Below are 16,813 nucleotides of genomic sequence, written 5' to 3' on the forward strand. Positions count from 1 at the left end.
GGGATCGAATCCGTGTCCTCTGCATTAGCAGGCGTACTCTTAACCACTGTGCCACCAGGGAAGTCCAGAAAATGGTATATTTAAATGGCTGACCCCAATATTATTATTGCTCCCATTTTATAGAGGAGCAAACTGAGGTAGTTTAGCCTCAAGAGAGCTGAGAACTTGCCCGAGGCACACAGCTCTTCACTGTGAATCCCATGGGTTTATTTTATTTTATTTTCCACTCTGGTAAATCTCTTTTGATGGAAAGATCCAGAAAAGACTTCGGCATCACCCCTCCCCTATCTTTTCCACCCAGCTTTATCCTCTGAACCAAAAACTGGGCCACGCAGCCTGACAGAGCTTCTGGGCTGCCCCTGGGTGTGAGGAACAGCCAACACATTAGAATTTCTGGGACACATCAACGGTTCAAGAGGATAAATGCTTATGAAACTAAGAATAACCTGGAAAATCAAGGCCGTGGGGTCGGTGGAGCTGACCACAAGCGTCTGTGCCAGGTGCTGCATGTCAGGGAAGGCAGGGAGATAGACGAGAGGGTCATGAACTTTGGGGACTCAAATCTGAGCTCCTTGTTGGCTGTGTGACCCTAGACAAGTGTCTTTCCCTCTCTGAGCCTCCACTCACTGATGGGGGTAATGATACCTCTCTGCCAAGCCATTGGGAGGATTGGCACAAATATACCTGAGAGTCCTGGACTAGAGATGGGTACACAGGAGGTGCTTAACCCACAGTGATTTGAACCGTCAGTCACAAGGGAGGTGATGTTTGGGTGGCATCTGGAGGGGTAAGTTTGCCAGGCAGAGAAGGGTGGTGCAGGGCTTTTGTGACAGCCCCGTGCCAAAGCCCACATCGAGGACCGCTCAGGAAGGAGATGAAAGACCTGGCCACGCCTGACCTTAAAAGCCAGACCTGGTGGCGGCGGGGCGGGGGGTACTTCCCTGGTGGTCCAGTGGCTAAGACTCCATGCTCCCAATGCAGGGGCCTGAGTTCGATCCCTGGTCAGGGAACTAGATTCTGCATGCCCCAATTAAGACCTGGTACAGTTAAATAAATAAATATTAAAAAAAAAAAAAAGAAAGCCAGGCCTGGGGATTGGGGCACTGGGGAGCCACAGGAGGGCTGGGAGCAGGGGAGGAACAGGGTCAGCTCTGGGTGTGGGGAACTGGAGGCAGGGAGGCCGTGAGAAGGCCAGGGCGGAGGCTGGGGTGAGGGCTCACAGGGAGAGAATGAGGCCGGGCCAGGGGTGGGGGCTGTGGGAGCACAGAGGAGGGGAGGCGGCAGAGAGCTGAAGCAGGAGGCTCAGGGGCTGACGACTGACAGGGGCAAGAGGGGGAGCGGGTCGGGAGGAAGGGGAGCCAAGGCCAGGCCAGGAGTTTGGCCCTGGGTGAATGGTAGGGCTCTTCTGGGACCTGGAGTGGGGCAGGGTTGGGCACAGACCAATTTTGAATCTAAAGGAGCGTTCACTCTGCATGAGATGCTGGACCAACCCCTGCCTCCTGCTGTGACCTCCGACCCAGACCCATCCTTCCCTTGCCCCCACAGAACCTCCAAAAGCCCACACTGCAGAAACCCCCAGAAGCCACGGCCCAACCCCTCCACCTGCAGGTGGGGAAACTGAGGCAAAGAGACAGAATCCTGCCCCCCCACCCAGATTCCAGCGGTGGGGGCTCAGGCATCCAGATTCTGGGTCTGGTGCCCCTTCCTGGCCTGGGGTCCCCTCCTTCCGCTGACGCCTCCTCTGCTCCCAGGATCTCCGCAGCTCCGTGCAGCACATCTGCCAGTTCCTGAGCCGGCCACTGGCCGAGGAGGCGCTGGAGTCCGTCGTGGCACACTCGGCCTTCAAAGCCATGAAGGCCAACCCCATGTCCAACTTCTCTCTGCTGCCCCACAGCCTGCTGGACCAGCGCCATGGTGCCTTCCTCCGGAAAGGTGAGGGGACTCTGGGGCTCTAAGCCCCATTAGGCCACCACCTGGCTGTGTGTCTTGGGCGAGTCACTTAACCTCTCTGGGCCTGTTAGCACGGAGCTTGGCACACAGCTGATGCTAAACGCTGAAGAGCGTTGCCATAGCAGCTCTGAACGCTAGGAGGCTGTTTGGAGTCTTCTTCGTGAACCCTTCTTAGGGTTAACGTTCACCCCAGAAATAGTTAAGTGTTGGATGACGGGCTGAGGGTGGGAGTGTATTAGTTTCCTATTCCTGTTGGAACCAAATACCACACGCATAGTGGCTTAAAACAACACATGTTCAGGGAAATTCCTGGTGGTCCAGTGGTCAGGACTCAGCACTTTCCACTGCCGTGGTCCAAGGGTGGGGGAGCTAAGGTCTTCCAAATAGTGCAGTGCAGCCAAAATAATAATAATAAAGGACAAAAACACACACATTCACTGCCTTATTGTTCTGGATGTCAGAAGTCCAAAATCAGCCTCACTGAGCTAAAATTAAGGTGTCAGGACCGTGTTTTCTATGGAGGCTCTGGGGGGAACGAGTTCCCTGCCTTCACAGCTTCCAGACCTGCCTGTATTCCCTGGCTCGTGGTCCCTTCCTCCATCTTCAAAGCATCTTCTGCTCTCTGACTCTGACCCCCGCCCCGCGCCCTCTTATAAAGATGAGTGAGTGGGTGCTAAGTTGCTACAGTCTGCGATTCCATGGACTGCAGCCTGCTAGGCTCCTCTGTCCATGGGAGTCTCCAGGCAACAATGCTGGGCCAGGGGGTCTCCCCGACCCAGGGACCGAACCCGCGTCTCTTACACCTCCTGCATTGGCAAGTGGGTTCTTTACCGCTAGAGCCACCTGGGAAGGCCCTCTTATAAGAATGTTTGCCATTGAACATTAACATCTTTAACTTAATGACATCTGCGAAGTCCCTTCTGCCATGTCGGGTCACATGTGCATAGGTTCGAAGGGTCAGGTCATAGACATCTTGGTGGGGGCGCCACTAGCCAGCCCGTCACAGGGAGCCCCCAGAAACCTCACTAGGGGTGTCATGTAACGTGTGGTTTGTGCGTTTGCGAAACTTCAAAACACTGTGACCCAAATGACTTTGGCCCCAGGATTCCAGGTAATGGCTGGTGCCCCCGATTATCCCATGAGATGAGAAACTTGAGGGGGGATTCCCCTACTGGTCCAGCAGATAAGAGTCTGCACTTCCACTGCTGGGAGTGCAGGTTCGATCCCTGGCCTGGGAACTAAGATCTCATATTCTGTATGGTAAGGCCAAACAGAACAAAAAAGTAAAAAATAACTAATAATAATTTTTTAAGATAAATTTTAAAAAAAAAGCAACTTGAGGGACCCAAGTGTTTGCCTCGGGGCACATGGAGCTAGCAGTCACACCCCTCACCTGCTCAGTGGCTGTGAGAGGCACATCTTCAGCCTGATCCGTGAAAGCACTGGCTCCCAGTGTCAGAGCAGCGCTGGAGCCAGGAAGCCCTGTGCTAGCCAGGAAGGTGAAGGACAGGTGGAAGAGGAGGTGATACAACGCTGGGAAGGATGCTAGATGGGGAGGCGGATGCTCTGGGTAGATATTTAAGAGCTTAGGTTGGGGGGAAGGGGAGAGGTCTGCTGGAGGGGTGAGCAGGGCAGAGAGAGCCTGACGGGGAGGGGCAAGAATGGTGCCCGGGGGTCTGGCCAGGCGACTGGTGGCCAGTGATAAACTGTCAGCCTTCAGCAAAATGGAGATATGGGGTGGGGGAGGGGAAGGACAGTGGTTCTAGCAAAGGGCGCTGCATGGGCAAAGGCCAGGAGGTGGGAGAGAGGGTGCTGGCTTCTTGGGGCGGGGGCACGACGCTCTGGCTGCGCCTCAGCTCCGCCTTCCCTCCGCTCCCTCCAGGGGTCTGCGGTGACTGGAAGAATCACTTCACGTTGGCGCAGAGTGAAGCCTTCGACCGCGCCTACCGCGAGCAGATGCGGGGGCTGCCGACCTTCCCCTGGGACGTGGACCCCGAGGACGCCAGTCCGGACTCCGACCCCGGTCCCGGCCCGAGCCCCAACCCAGATCAGGCCTCCGAAGCACCCCACCCGTGACCCTGAGAATAAAAGCGTCTCTCTACTGCGCGGGCTATTCGATGCGCCGCGGAGGGGATGTGCCGCCGGCGGGCGAGCCGGGGCGCCGCCGGGGGACTCGCAGGCTGGGATGGGGGCCCCAGGGGGGCGCCCAAGGCCTGGGGGACGGCGAGGTCCTCTAGCCCACCCTGCACGCCTGTGGGGCCGGTGACCCAGAATCCTCTCCCAGAGGCGAAGATGGAGGCCGGGAGGCCAGCGCAGGGCACCTGACTCCCCCCGGCTAGAGTGCTGCGACCCGACTCCGGATCCTGGGGAGGGAGAGTGATGGGGGCCAGGGTTCCGGGGTCTGAGGGACGAAGGAGCCAGGTCTGGACTCCGGGGTCTCCCGTGAGGCTGCGGAAACGCACGTTTCTGGCATAAAGCAGCTTTATTCTGAGCAGAGGTAAAGGGCAGCCCTAACAATCCGCCACTTAGCCCCCGTGAAACAGACTCGGCCCCTGCTGGCTTCCCCTCCGCTGGCCTGGACCTGTTTCCCAGCGCCTCGGGATTCAGCTCGGCTTCCCCGGACGCTTCTCTCCTCTCCGCGGCCAGGCTCACTTTACCCCACAGCTCCTGAGCGCAGGCGGGTTCAGGAAGCCTCCCCTCAGACCCGAGAACCCCATCTTCACCCCCGCACAATTCCAGCACGGGGACCACTCAGCCAGGCGTCTCCTCAGAGAAGTTCTGACGCGGCGGGAACAGGAGATGTGCTGTTAGGACCTCGCCTAATGGAGACCTCCTGCCCATTTTCTAGGCGACACTGAGGTCCAGAGTGGGCACTGGGCTTGCCCGCATTCTAGAACAAATTGGGGGGGGGGGGAATCCTTGGCATCTCCCAGACACCAAGGCCACAAGCTTTGTCCCAGGTACAACAGGGAGGCGGGGGGCTCTGAGTGACCGTTGTCTGACCATCCTGAGTCAGGGCCAGAGCCATTTGGCTTTGGCTCCGGTCAGGGCTGCCCCCTGAGTCCTGGCTGGGTGACCCCGTCTGGCTGCCGGATGCCTCTGGGTTCCAACAGTTTGGAGGCAGCATCTTTACCAAACCTCCTCCGGGTCGGGGACAGATAGCGGAGGCGGTGCCCAGGGGTGAGGGGCAGGGGGCCGCCCCAGGGCTGGGACCAGGCCAGCGGGCGTGTGTCCGCCTCCCCGCCGGGGGCCCCTCCAGCACCCCGTTGCCTCATCAGGGCCTTGGCTGGCGTGTCCTTGGAGCCCCAGGACTTCTTGAGCTGTGGAAGGAAAGACAGGGAGGTGATAGGCGGTTCTTGGGGGTCCCAGAGCCTGGGGAGTGAGAGAGCAGGGCGGAGGGTGGGGGGGGAGGATGGAGAGGGTGCTTAGGGAGGAGGGAGGGGAGGAAGAAGGAGGTGGGCTGCAGGGAGATGAGAGTGGAGGGGTTGGGGGGAGGTGAGAAGGCCTTCATGTCTCCAGAACCAGGAGGGAAGTGAATGGGGAGGCTGGGGACCCCCAGACCTACAGAGGGGGTACGGAGTTGGGTCCCCATGTGCGGCTTTGCAGCGGGGAAAGGAACAGGAAGCAGAAAGCAGCTGCATGGGGGCGGCAAATATTTGCCAAGGGAGGTGATGCCAGGTGAGGGCAGCTCAGGACCAGGAAGAGGCGAGGACCTTGCCCTTGCCCATCCCTCTTCTCCTCTCGATTGGGACCGAGGGAGGTGATTCTGGGGACATTCATTGCTCTCCGGAGTGGCCTCAAGCTCCCACTTAGCAGATGGGGAAACTGAGGCTCAGAGGGGGCACAGCTCAGCGAAACTGACCCCAGGTCTGCCTGCATCCAGGGAGAATCCACCGGATTCTCCCACATGGCTCCTGCTTGCAGCCCAGGTCACAGCTGAGGACACAGAGGCGCCATCCAAGCTTTCCCCAGAGAACAGGGGCAGGCTGTGCCAAGTGTCTAAGCAGCTGGGAGAAGGGAGGGGAGACCCCCCTGACCTCCCCTAGCCCCCTCCCCAACATGCGCAGCACTCTCGAATCCAGGAAGCCAGTGAGCAGAGCATTTAAATGTTCCACCTGGGAAGCAACCAGGGCTGAGATCCAGTTCCTCCCTGGTGCCTTGGTTTCCCCATCTGTGAAATGGGTGAGTGGAGAGCTGTAATCACATCCACCTCAATGGTTGTGGCAGTTCAAGGTAAAAGTGAAAGTGTTAGTTGCTCAGTCGTGTCTGACTCTTTTCGACCCCGCGGACTGTAGCCCACCAGGCTCCTCTGTCCATGGAATTCTCCAGGCAAGAATACTGGAGTGGGTTGCCATGTCCTTCTCCAGGGGATCTTCCCAACCCAGGGATGGAACCTGGGTCTCCTGCATTGCAGGTGGATTCAGATGGTTTGTGGCAGAGGTTACATTTAATCAACTCTGAGGAAGCACTTGGCATGGGGCCTGGTGCATGGCAAGGTGCCCGAAAAAAGATCGTTGCTTTGACCTTGGGCAAGTGAAACTCAACCCCTCTGTCCCTCAGCTTTTCCATCCATACACCTGAGCATTAACAGGAGTATCGCCTCACTGCCATGGGAGGAGGAGGTCAGGAAATCAAAATAAATTCCATCTGGGGACTTTATTGTGACCATGGTGATTAATCTGTTTCATTCGACCGCACTGACTCCTCCTCCCAAGCAAACTGAGGATGGGGACAGTAGCTCAGCCCATGTCCCCAGTGAGAATGCTGAGGGTCAGAGAAGGAGGCTCTCGGGGTCTCTGCCCAGTGTCACCAGTGCTCCCCTGCCCAGCACACAGTAGGGATACCGGAAGTGGACCATGCCATTGGGAATGCAGGGAAGCAGTTTTGCTTCCCCCGCCCCCAGGACCAGGCACCTCTCAGGGGCCCTCACAGGCCTTCATCCTCTTCCAGGCCCGCCACCTGGTCTCACCTCATCGTTGTCTCCATCACTAGAGCCCGACAGCTGGGACAGGCGACTCAGGTCCCAGAGGGAGCGGCTGGGCCGGGTTGGGGGGCCGCTGGGGATGCGGGCACGCTGTACGCTCCTCAGGATGTCGCTCAGAGCCGGCCCTGGCGCGGCCAGGGTCTCCTGCCTGTCCCCCTCGAAGACTCGGCAGGCGGCCAGGCGTTGGGTCAGTGAGCCATCGGGCGGTGGTGGCGGCGACAGGGGGGCCACAGAGCAGCGGTGGGCCACGCGGTGTGGGCTGTGGGCCAGCTGCAGCCCCCCCAGGGCTCTAACAAAGGGACCCGGGGTGGGCGCAGGCGGGAGCGGCCCGGAGGCTGCGTACAGCGTCCGGAACTCTCGGCTGAAGGCATCGGTGATTTCACCAGTCAGCAGGGTCACCAGGCCACGGTGCAGGCGGGAGTCACTCCAGGTGAAGCTGGGGGACAGAGGGTGGAGGGGAGGATCAGGATCTCCAAGCAGCCTCAGAAGTCTGGCCTGGCCCCCATCGCCCGCCCCCAACCTAGTCTCATGGAAAGGCTGTGTGACCTCAACATGCCCCTCCGTAGAATGGGGGCAACCAGGTATCTACCCTAGAGGGTTGATGGGAAGGCATGAGCTAACATACTTAAATGATCACCTGGAATCAGACGAGTTTAAACCTGGGGTCTGCCCCATTCCCACAGTTTCCACCTCTGGAAGGAGATGGGATTCTGACTCCCTCTGGGACTCTTTGAAGACTCAATTGCTTCCTATTATGACTGCCACTTATTAACTGCTTGCTGTGTATCAGGCTCTGGGTGTGCCTGCTCCCTGCCTCTGTTTGCTCATCTGTCACATGGAACTAAAACACAGGAAGATTAGAGTCAGAAAATATGGGTCGGACCCCTGCCCAGTAGGTACTCAGCATTAAAAGGCTGGGAGTCGAGACTTCCCCAGTGGTCTAGTGGCTAAGACTCTGCACTCCCAACGCAGGGGACCTGGGTTCGATCCCTGGTGGGGGAACTAGGTCCCGCATGCCATAACTAAAAGATCCTGCATGCAACTAAGACCCAGCTCAGCCTAATAATGAAATTAAAAAGAAAAAGAAGCTCCATACTTGCAATGCACAGGACGTGGGTTCAAAAAGTGGTCAGGGAACTAGATCCCACATGCTGCATGGGATGGCCAAAAAAAAAAAAAATCCCCCAAAACTATACTTCAATTAAAATAAGTAAATAAATACTTTATAAGAGTTTAAAAAAATTAAAGTCTGCAAGCCATGGTGAGCTGTGCCCTTACTATCCCTGTGATCACACTGGTTGTGATTTAGAGAATCAAGCACACCTGCTGGTACACAGCAGGTGCTCAGTAAATGCTCTCTTTGGAATTAAATGAACCTGGGCTCTCCTTCTGGCACAGGGGAACTTGGATGTGTCACATTCCCTCCCTAAGCTTCGGTTTGCCCATTGCAAAACCAGGCTTGCCCTGGCCCACGCCATCTTGCACCTCGGCGGGTACCGTAGCAGCACCCGGCAGAGAGGGCCACTTTGAGGCCAGGATGATGAACACCGGTCCAAGCATCCTTACCTCGTGGGGTGTCAGTATCCTCGCACTCCAGCAGGTCGGCGGGCCAGCCTGCCCGCTCGGATTGTGACACCCCTCCCCCACCTATGACCTCAGCCCCGGAGCGGCCAGTGGGAACCCTGGGGAGGGGGGCGCATCTGTGAGGTCACCCCCATTCCGCTCCACAGAGACTCCTTGGGGGGCAGCGGCCGCTGGCTCATCTCCTTCCCCGGGGGTGTTTCTGAGACCCGAGGATTCGAGAGCGGTGGTCACAACGGAGCTTCCGAGGACGCAGAGTGTCGGGAACTGAGGCCATGCCAGGTGCTGGGCCTGGGAGATCAGAAGTCCCGAGGGCGCGAGGCATGTCGTTCAGCAGTTCTGGGAGGCCCGGGAAGCCCACGGCCCGGCTGGGGCACCGTCACCGCCGCCAGGCCACCATGGTCCTCGGCTGGCTGCCACTTCTGGTGATGGTTCTGGCCCCTGGCACGACGGGTGTCAAGGACTGTGTCTTCTGTGAGCTGACCGACTCCACAAGCTGTCCAGGCACCAGCATGCGCTGTGGCGACGACGAGGACTGCTTCACGGGCCACGGGGTGGCCCCCGGCGTCGGCCCCATCATCAATAAAGGCTGCGTGCACGCCACCTCGTGCGGCCACGAGGAGCCCATCAACTACATGGGCGTCACCTACAGCCTCACCACCAACTGCTGCACTGGCCACATGTGTAACGGGGCCCCCGACCCCACGCGCGGCCGGTTGGCGGGGGCCGCCGCCAGCCTAGCGCTGGGTGTGCTGCTGCTGCTCCAACACGTGCTGTGACCAACCTGGAGGGCAGGGCCCGGGGCTGGTCTCCCGGCTTCATTGCTCCCCCTGCCCGCCACCTCCATCCCCTTTCCCCATTAAATGGCCAGAGGCCCTGGACAACCTCTCGTGGCCTGGCCTCATCCATTCTAGGGCTGCCCACAGGAGGAGCCCAGTGCTCTGGAAGCAGCCCCAGGCCCTCCAATTTAGTGATGGGGGAGCCATGTCCCACAGGTTGGACTGGACTACTGTATTTCATTGGTTCTAAGACGCGTTATCTTTTCAGATTTGGATCAGGATGTTTCTTTCCTTTGGTGGCACCTTAGAGTCGATGAAATATGGTAAAACAAAAACAAAAACAACCACACCAAAAAAATCAAATAATAATAAATGACAGCTGACGTTGATGCAGCACATCTTATGTTCCGTGCCAGGCATGATTATCTTACGGAATCCCCAAGTGAAGCTGAGAACAAAGATTCTCTTCAAAAACCTCCCAGTCTTGGGGATTTCCTGGGGGTCCTGTGGTTACGACTCCGTGCTTTCACTGCTGGGGTCCCCGGGTTCAATCCCCTGGCTGGGGAGCTGAGATCCAGCAAGCTGCAAGGCGCAGCCGAAAAAAAAAAGACCCAACATCCCAGTCTTAATGCTAGCGGTTCTCAAAGTGTGGTCCTTGGACCAGCAACATCAGCATTAACCAAGAACTTGCTAGAAATGTCAATTCTCGGGCCCCAGTCCAGGCTGGCTGAATAGGGGTGGGGCCCAGAAATCTGGGTTTTATTTAACAAGTCACCCAGGTGACTCTGGGACCTGCTCAAAGTTGAAAGCCACCAGGCCAGGGCAAAGGTAATCAACAGGGCACTTCTGCCCCCTGGGGGGGCACCTGGCAATGTCTGGAGATGGTTTGGGTTGTCATAACTGGGGAAGCCAGATGCTACCCATATCTCCTGGGTAGGGGCCATTCAGCCCAAGAAAGCTCCCCTGCAATACAGAATCATCCAGCCCCAAACATGAGCAGTAACTCTCTTGAGAAACCTTGCTCTAGATGTGCTAACCGGATCATCCCACGTCTAGAGGGAGAAACTGGGGCACAGAGAGGGGAAGTGAGTTGCACAAAGTCACACAGCTAGTAACTTCAAACTAGGATTTGACCCCAGGCCATCCGGCTCGGAGTCCACGTGCCCTGTGCCATGCCGTTCCCAGGAAGTAAATGCTGCTATTTTCACACTTTGCAGATGGGAAAACTGAGGTTCAGAGTAAGGGAAGGTACCAACCAGCCCAATGTCCCAGAGCTAAGAAGTCACGGAGCCAGGTTCTGGTCAGTTGGCCCCCAGGGAGAGAAGAGGAGGGACAGGAGATGGTCTGAGGACCGGGCCGTTTGTACACCAGCTCTGATTTTTGCATCCTTGTGTGCGTGCTAAGTCACTTCAGTCGTGTCTGACTCTGTATGACACTATGGAGTGTAGCCCGCCAGGTTCCTCTGTCCATGGGATTCTCCAGACGAGAACACTGGAGTGGGTTGCCATGCCCTCCTCCAGGGGATCACCCCGACCCAGGGATGGAACCCACGTCTCTCATGACTCCTGCATGGGCTGGCGGGTTCTTTACCACTGCACCACTTGGGAAGCCCTCTGATTTTTGCACAGATGCTCAAAGAGGTGGAGACAGCCACCCAAAGCAGAGCTAGGACTCCAGTCCAGGTCCCCCGGCATGGGAGCTCCCACACACCGGGAGCCTAGTTTCCCAGACGACGAAGTGCTGGGGCCAAAGAGATGAAGACTTACCCCCAGGCCACAACACCGCCCGGCGGGAGGTTCAGTACCAGCCTGTTCTGCCACAAGACCCCTCCTCTCCCGGGCAGGGGTGGGTACAGACCCATCTTACAGGGGAGAAAAGAGTCTGGGGAAGGGCATGCCCCACTGCCGGCTGAGGTGGAGCTGGGGACCAGAGGCCGGGCAGTGTGTGGGGTCGGGGGCGCCGCACCTGTAGGATCCTGAGATGACCCGCTCGCCGTCCAGCAGCACAAACTTTTCCCGCACATTGCCGCTCACCTGCCGACGCCAGCGGCTCTGGAAACTGCAGCCCCGCACGACTCGGATGTCTAGGTTCTGCGGTGGGAGGGTATGCCCTTGCTCAGGCCGACCCTCCCCTCCCCCCTGACCTCCACCCAGTGCCCTCCCTCCAGGCAGCTCCTACCTGGGCGGCCCATGGGAGGGTCTATCCCAGCTTCCCCAAGGGTCTCTTGTGGATAGTCTCAACTTTGACAGCTCACCCCAGCTGCCCCACCCCCATGCCATGGGCATCAGATCTCAGGGGACACTCTCAGCCAGCATCCACCTTGATGACCCAGCACCTCCTGGAAGGGTCTGCCCCCCGCTGCTTCCCCCACCAGTGCCAGGGAATTGGGGTGTTACCCTCCAGCCACCTGGCCCCTACCTCAGTGGCCCAGGGGTTGACCCCCAGCTGCTGGGCCAGCGTCAGAAAGGCGGGCAGCTGCTGACGGTCCAGGAGCAGGTAGACGGGCACCCAGCGGCATGTGGCGGCCTCCACCAGGTCCGAAAGCAGGTCTGGGTCAGTGAAGACGTCCATGACCACGGCCACCAGCTGAGGGGTGGGGAGAGGGGCTGTGGGTGGAGCCTGGGGCTTGGGGGGCACATTCCGGGGGTGAGGTTCTCCAGGGCGTTTAATGGTCCAGGCTCCGTGGGACATTCAGGGAAGCTGAGGGGGATACCCCGAGACACATACTACAGTTCATTCAGCGCCTATGTGTGAACTGACTCAAGGGACAGGAGTTTGAGCAAACCCCAGGAGACAGTGGAGGACAAAGGAGCCTGGCGTGCCTTAGTCGATGGGGTCGCAGAGTTGGACACAACCGAGAGACTGAATAACAACGATGTGTGAATGAGAAGCAAACAGGCTTTCTGGAGCCCCTCCACCTCTAACTGCTAGAAAACTGTCATTATAAAGCACACGTCTGCAGCAGTACCCCATGGGCTTTGACACTACGTGGCTGCCAGGCTCCAGGGCTTGGTGGGCTGGAGGCCCTTCACTGTGGGCAGCTGCACACCTGGTCCTCGGGTGGGATAACCTGCCAGGCCACCAAGGTGAGCTCTGGGGACAGGGAAATGCTGAGGAGCCTGGAGCTGGCAGGCAGAAAAAGGTGGTGGTGGTGAACCCTGAGTCACTGGCCAGAAGGCCTTGGTTCAAAGCCCCACTCGGCCACTTAAAAGACAAGGGACAACCTACCATGCCTCACTTTCCCTGTCTCCTCAATGGGTACATGAAGCCCAACCTCATAGGACCCTCCTTGGGATTAGGTGGGTTAACCCATAAAAAAACACTTAGCATGGGAGTAGAGACATAAAAAAGTTGTTATAGAATGGGCAGTACAAGGGGCTGCAGGGCAGACATTTTCAGTTCAGTTCAGTTGCTCAGTCGTGTCCAACTCTTAGCGACCCCATGGACTGCAGCATGCCAGGCTTCCCTGTCCATCACCAACTCCCGGAGCTTGCTCAAACTCATTTGGGCCCCACTAAAGGAGGATACAGAGAAGGCAATGGCACCCCACTCCAGTACTCTTGCCTGGAAAATCCCATGGATGGAGGAACCTGGTAGGCTGCAGTCCATGGGGTCACTAAGAGTCGGATACTACTGAACGATTTCACTTTAAATTTTCACTTTCATGCATTGGAGAAGGAAATGGCAACCCACTCCAGTGTTCTTGCCTGGAGAATCCCAGGGACGGGGGAGCCTGGTGGGCTGCTGTCTATGGGGTCACACAGAGTCGGACACAACTGAAGCGACTTAGCAGTAGCAGCAGCAGCAAAGGAGGATAAGGGCTTCCCTGGTAGCTCAGCTGGTAAAGAATCTGCCTGCAGTGCAGGAGACCCTGGTTCAATTCCTGGGTGGGGAAGTTCCCCTGGAGAAGGGATAGTTTACCCACCCCAGTGTTCTTGGGCTTCCCTGGTAGCTCAGAGGGTAAAGAATCCACCTGCAATGTGGGAGGCCTGGGTTCGATCCCTGGGTTGGGAAGATCCCCTAGAGGAATAAGTGGCAACCCACTCCAGTATTCTTGCTTGGACAAGAATCCCCACAGACAGAGGGTCCTGGCGGGCTACAGTCCATAGGGTCACAAAGAGCTGGACACGACTGGGCGACTAAGCGAGGCACAAAGGAAGATAAAGACATCCACCCTGGCTGGTGGGGTGGAGTAGGTGACTGAGGTGTGCAGTCATACTTAGGTCCAAGAGGCATGGATGCCTGAGGCACCCAGGTCTTGGGGAGAGAGTGGGAACCCTCAGATCTTAAGAGGGTAAGAGTGAGATCGGGGCCGTGTGGATGCCTGGATCCTGGGAAGCGTGGACATGCACGGTCCAGAATGCCAGGGTCCCAAGTGATGTGCCCTCACACTCACGTCTGGGGGTGGACACGTGAGGATGGCCAAGTCTGGGGGAGGGACCCCCTGAGGCTCCCACCTTGTGGGCGGCCCGAATCTCCTGGTGCACCAGCTCCTTGAGGGACGGCTGGCCCTCGCCAGGCGGCTGGGTGTACAGCTGGGCCCGGGTGATCCCTTTCCAGGCTGAGTCTTCCGGCCAGCCCAGGCGCAGCACGGGCACCGCCTCCTCCGACTGTCCCGGCCAGTAGGTCAGGCTGCCTGAGACCCCATGGGCGGCGTCGGCTCCCTCTGCTGCCCCGCCGGGCTCAGGCTTCGCGGCCGTCCAGTCCTCAGCCGCTGCCACCAGGCCCCGGAGCTCCTCTCCACCCAGGAAGGGCCGCAGCCCCTCGCGCCGCAGGCAGGCCTCGAACGCCTCCACGCCCTCGCCCAGCAGAGTCTCCAGCGCCAGTCGCTGGCCCTCGGAGTACAGGAAGCCGGGGCTGGCCTCAGTCTGGGGCCGTCCCCCGGGCCCTGGATCCATTCCTTCCAGTGCTGCCAGCTGGGAGGCCGCCATCGGGCCGTTTGGGGGTGAGGATGGTGAGGCTGGATGTCTGGAGGGCTTGGCCGTCTCTGGGCACCGAGCATCTAGAGATCTCCAGACAGGCAGACTCCGTGTGGCCGTGCAATGCCACCCGCACAGCCCTCAGTCCTGACGGCTCGCCATCCTGACCATCGCACTGCCCAAATGAGGGACCGCTCGGAGCGTGGCGTTGCTCAGACGGCCAGCCCGCCGGCCACCTGAGCTTCCTGCCAGACTCTGATGTTCTGGCGAAGCCCACAAGTGGCCCCCCGCGTGTCGGTCAGGCTGACCGCCTGACACTTTCTGCAGCCACCCAGCTCTGCTTCCTGACACGCCAGCCCCCCTCCAGCCCCGCTGGAGACACGAGGCTCCAAGTGACCCTGCCTCTGGCTCAGGCTGACTCTCCCGCCAGGCAACAGGCTGTCTGTTTGTCTCTGAGCATCCAAACGTCCCTAGCTAAAGGCAGAGTGGGCTGCCTGTTTGCCCCTCAGATAGCACACCTAACTGACCCTCTCTGGCTGTCTCTTTGACGGTCTGGAAGACATGGATCGCTTCCAGCTGACAATCTCAACATCTGACCGCCCACTGGAGCAACCAGCAGGCTCTGCCGGAATGTTTCTCTCGACAACCAGCCACCTGACTCACTGGTCCTCACTGGCCGATCATCCCGGAAGCCTTCTCTGTGAACCACCCCTCTCAGCCGTGCGAGGGTGCACTCCAGCCCTAAATCTTGGCATCACCTCTCCCAGCCGGGGAACTCAGTCTGTCTCCTCTTCAGGGTGAAGATCCTGCTCCCTGAGCGTTCACACCCACTCAGGCTGCTGTGGGGGTGGGTGCCCTCTACAGGGAGTTTCGTTACAATGGAATCAGCCCATTCAGACTGATGGCTGGATCAACAAACCCCGGTTCCTAAGACCACTGACCCGGCCCTCTGAGTGATCTCAGGCCCACTCCAGCCAGGATTTCTACCTTAATCCCACTGTCTCCGGCCAGCGGACTGTCCACTTATTCCAGGATGAGGACCACTCTGCATCCCTCCCAAGCTGCCCCTTTGACAATTCTGACTCAACCTCTGCTCAGTGGACGCCCCTCCCCACCCCCGCCGATCCCTGTCAACAAGAAGCCTCCTCTCCAGCACCCAGTCAGCTCCCCTCTGCCAGACCACAGCAAACCAGCCCTGCAAAGAGAAGGAAGAAGAATAAAGCCAGGCCAGTCCCTCTCCCTCCGGTCCTCCCCAGACGCCCTATCTCTCCCAGGTCTCCATCACCTTCCCCTCCTCTTGCCTTTCTGGAGGTCAGATCAGGGGCCTGGAGACCTCCTTTATTCCTGTGGCTCTTCCGGCCGGCCGGCCTGCCTTATTCATCAGGTTTCTTCCTGGGATCCGGGGAACCCAGCCCCTTGTGCAAATACAGGGGGAGGGCCATCACAGGCCCCTGGAAGCCTGGGGTGTGGGAGCGAAGTAAGGGAAGGTCCCAGCAGCCCGCCAGACTCCAGCTTCAGGGGCGGGAGCTCACATCACCTGTTCCCACGCACCCTTTCCCCCACGGTGTCCCAACCCATTTCTATTTCCTGGTCCAAGCCCCGCCAGCCATCCCTAATGTGGAGATCCCTGAGGGGAGCACGGGTCCTTTAAGAGTAGGTGTGGCTGGTTCAAATAGGAAGCAGGTGTCATTAACACCAGACACCTGGGAAGGAGGTGGGGCTTCAGCCTTAGATGGCTGCTAGGTCCCAAGGGTGCAGCAGCGTCCAAGGGTGCCAAAAGGCTTAGGGTGGGCACCGCAGACACTCAGGCCCCTGCAGACTCCACCCCCCACAACACAACGTTAAGGGGCTCATCCCAGAGGCTGGTCTGTAGAAGGGTTGTCATTGAGTCACAAAGTCATGTCCCACTTCTTTGCAACCCCAGGAACTGCAGTTATGCCATGCTTCCCCATCCTTCACTACCTCCCAGTTTGTTCAAATTCATGTCCATTGAGTCAGTGATGCCATCCAACCATCTCATCCTCTGTCGCCCCCTTCTCTTCCTGCCCTCAATCTTTCCCAGCATCAGGGTTTTTTCCAATCAGCCATTCACATCAGGTGGCCAAAATATTGGAGTTTCAGCTTCAGCATCAGCCCTTCCAATGCATATTCAGGGCTGATTTCCTTTATGAGTGACTGGTTTGATCTCCTTGCTGTCCAAGAGACTCTCAAGAGTCTTCTCCAGCACAATTCAAAAGCCATCAATTCTTTTCAGCACTCAGCCTTCATGGTCCAACTCTGCATTCATACATGACTACTGTAAAAACCATGAAAGCCACTCAGTCATATCTGACTCTGCAAGCCCATGGACTGTGGCCTGCCAGGCTCCTGTCCATGGGATTTCCCAAGCAAGAATACTGGAATGGGTAGCCATTCCCTTCTCCAGGGGATTTTACCGACCCAGGAATCAAGCCCAGGTCTCACGCTTTGTAAGCCGATTCTTTACCATCTGAGCCACACTTTGACCGTACAGATCTTTGTTGGCAAAGAGAGGGGCATGGCATCCACTGCCCAAAATGATGGGCTTCTCCTTGAGGGCTCCAACCCTCTCCCTCCCCCCT

General features: G+C 58.2%; 3 protein-coding genes across 5 annotated transcripts in view; 2 read left to right on the forward strand and 1 right to left on the reverse strand.

Moving 5' to 3' along the window:
* SULT2B1 (sulfotransferase family 2B member 1) overlaps nt 1-4,052 on the forward strand; it is an 84,166-nt gene extending 80,114 nt beyond the window's left edge. For all 3 annotated transcript variants that reach the window (XM_061388913.1, XM_061388914.1, XM_061388912.1), the window contains 2 exons: nt 1,752-1,932; nt 3,833-4,052. In XM_061388913.1, coding sequence (XP_061244897.1) covers nt 1,752-1,932; nt 3,833-4,026 — 375 coding nt within the window. In that variant the 3' untranslated portion in view covers nt 4,027-4,052. The remainder of the gene's footprint in view (nt 1-1,751; nt 1,933-3,832) is intronic.
* Nucleotides 4,053-4,994: 942 nt separating this feature from the next.
* Nucleotides 4,995-16,753, reverse strand: FAM83E (family with sequence similarity 83 member E). The gene is made up of 5 exons (XM_061385815.1): nt 13,752-16,753; nt 11,713-11,880; nt 11,260-11,384; nt 6,920-7,370; nt 4,995-5,270 (listed from the first exon to the last, which is right to left on the reverse strand). The coding sequence occupies exons 1-5, from the start codon at nt 14,223-14,225 to the stop codon at nt 4,995-4,997; spliced, it is 1,494 nt and encodes a 497-aa protein (XP_061241799.1). The 5' UTR covers nt 14,226-16,753.
* Nucleotides 8,545-9,697, forward strand: SPACA4 (sperm acrosome associated 4). Its single transcript, XM_061388919.1, has one exon. It carries the CDS (start codon nt 8,791-8,793, stop codon nt 9,292-9,294), a length of 504 nt encoding a protein of 167 aa, XP_061244903.1. The 5' UTR covers nt 8,545-8,790; the 3' UTR covers nt 9,295-9,697.
* Nucleotides 16,754-16,813: the final 60 nt, after the last annotated feature.

Source organism: Bos javanicus, chromosome 18 (assembly GCF_032452875.1).
Source record: "Bos javanicus breed banteng chromosome 18, ARS-OSU_banteng_1.0, whole genome shotgun sequence".
Classification (NCBI taxonomy): domain Eukaryota; kingdom Metazoa; phylum Chordata; class Mammalia; order Artiodactyla; family Bovidae; genus Bos; species Bos javanicus.

What these genes read in the sequence shown, in the direction of transcription:
- SPACA4 (XM_061388919.1), top strand. Translation starts at nt 8,791, where the DNA reads ATGCCAGGTGCTGGGCCTGGGAGATCAGAAGTCCCGAGGGCGCGAGGC.
- FAM83E (XM_061385815.1), bottom strand. Translation starts at nt 14,225, where the DNA reads ATGGCGGCCTCCCAGCTGGCAGCACTGGAAGGAATGGATCCAGGGCCC. An exon ending in GTCATCTCAGGATCCTACAG is followed by an intron (nt 7,371 to 11,259) that starts GTGCGGCGCCCC and finishes TCTGTCCCCCAG; the next exon opens with CTTCACCTGGAGTGACTCCC. An exon ending in GTGATGGAGACAACGATGAG is followed by an intron (nt 5,271 to 6,919) that starts GTGAGACCAGGT and finishes TTCCTTCCACAG; the next exon opens with CTCAAGAAGTCCTGGGGCTC.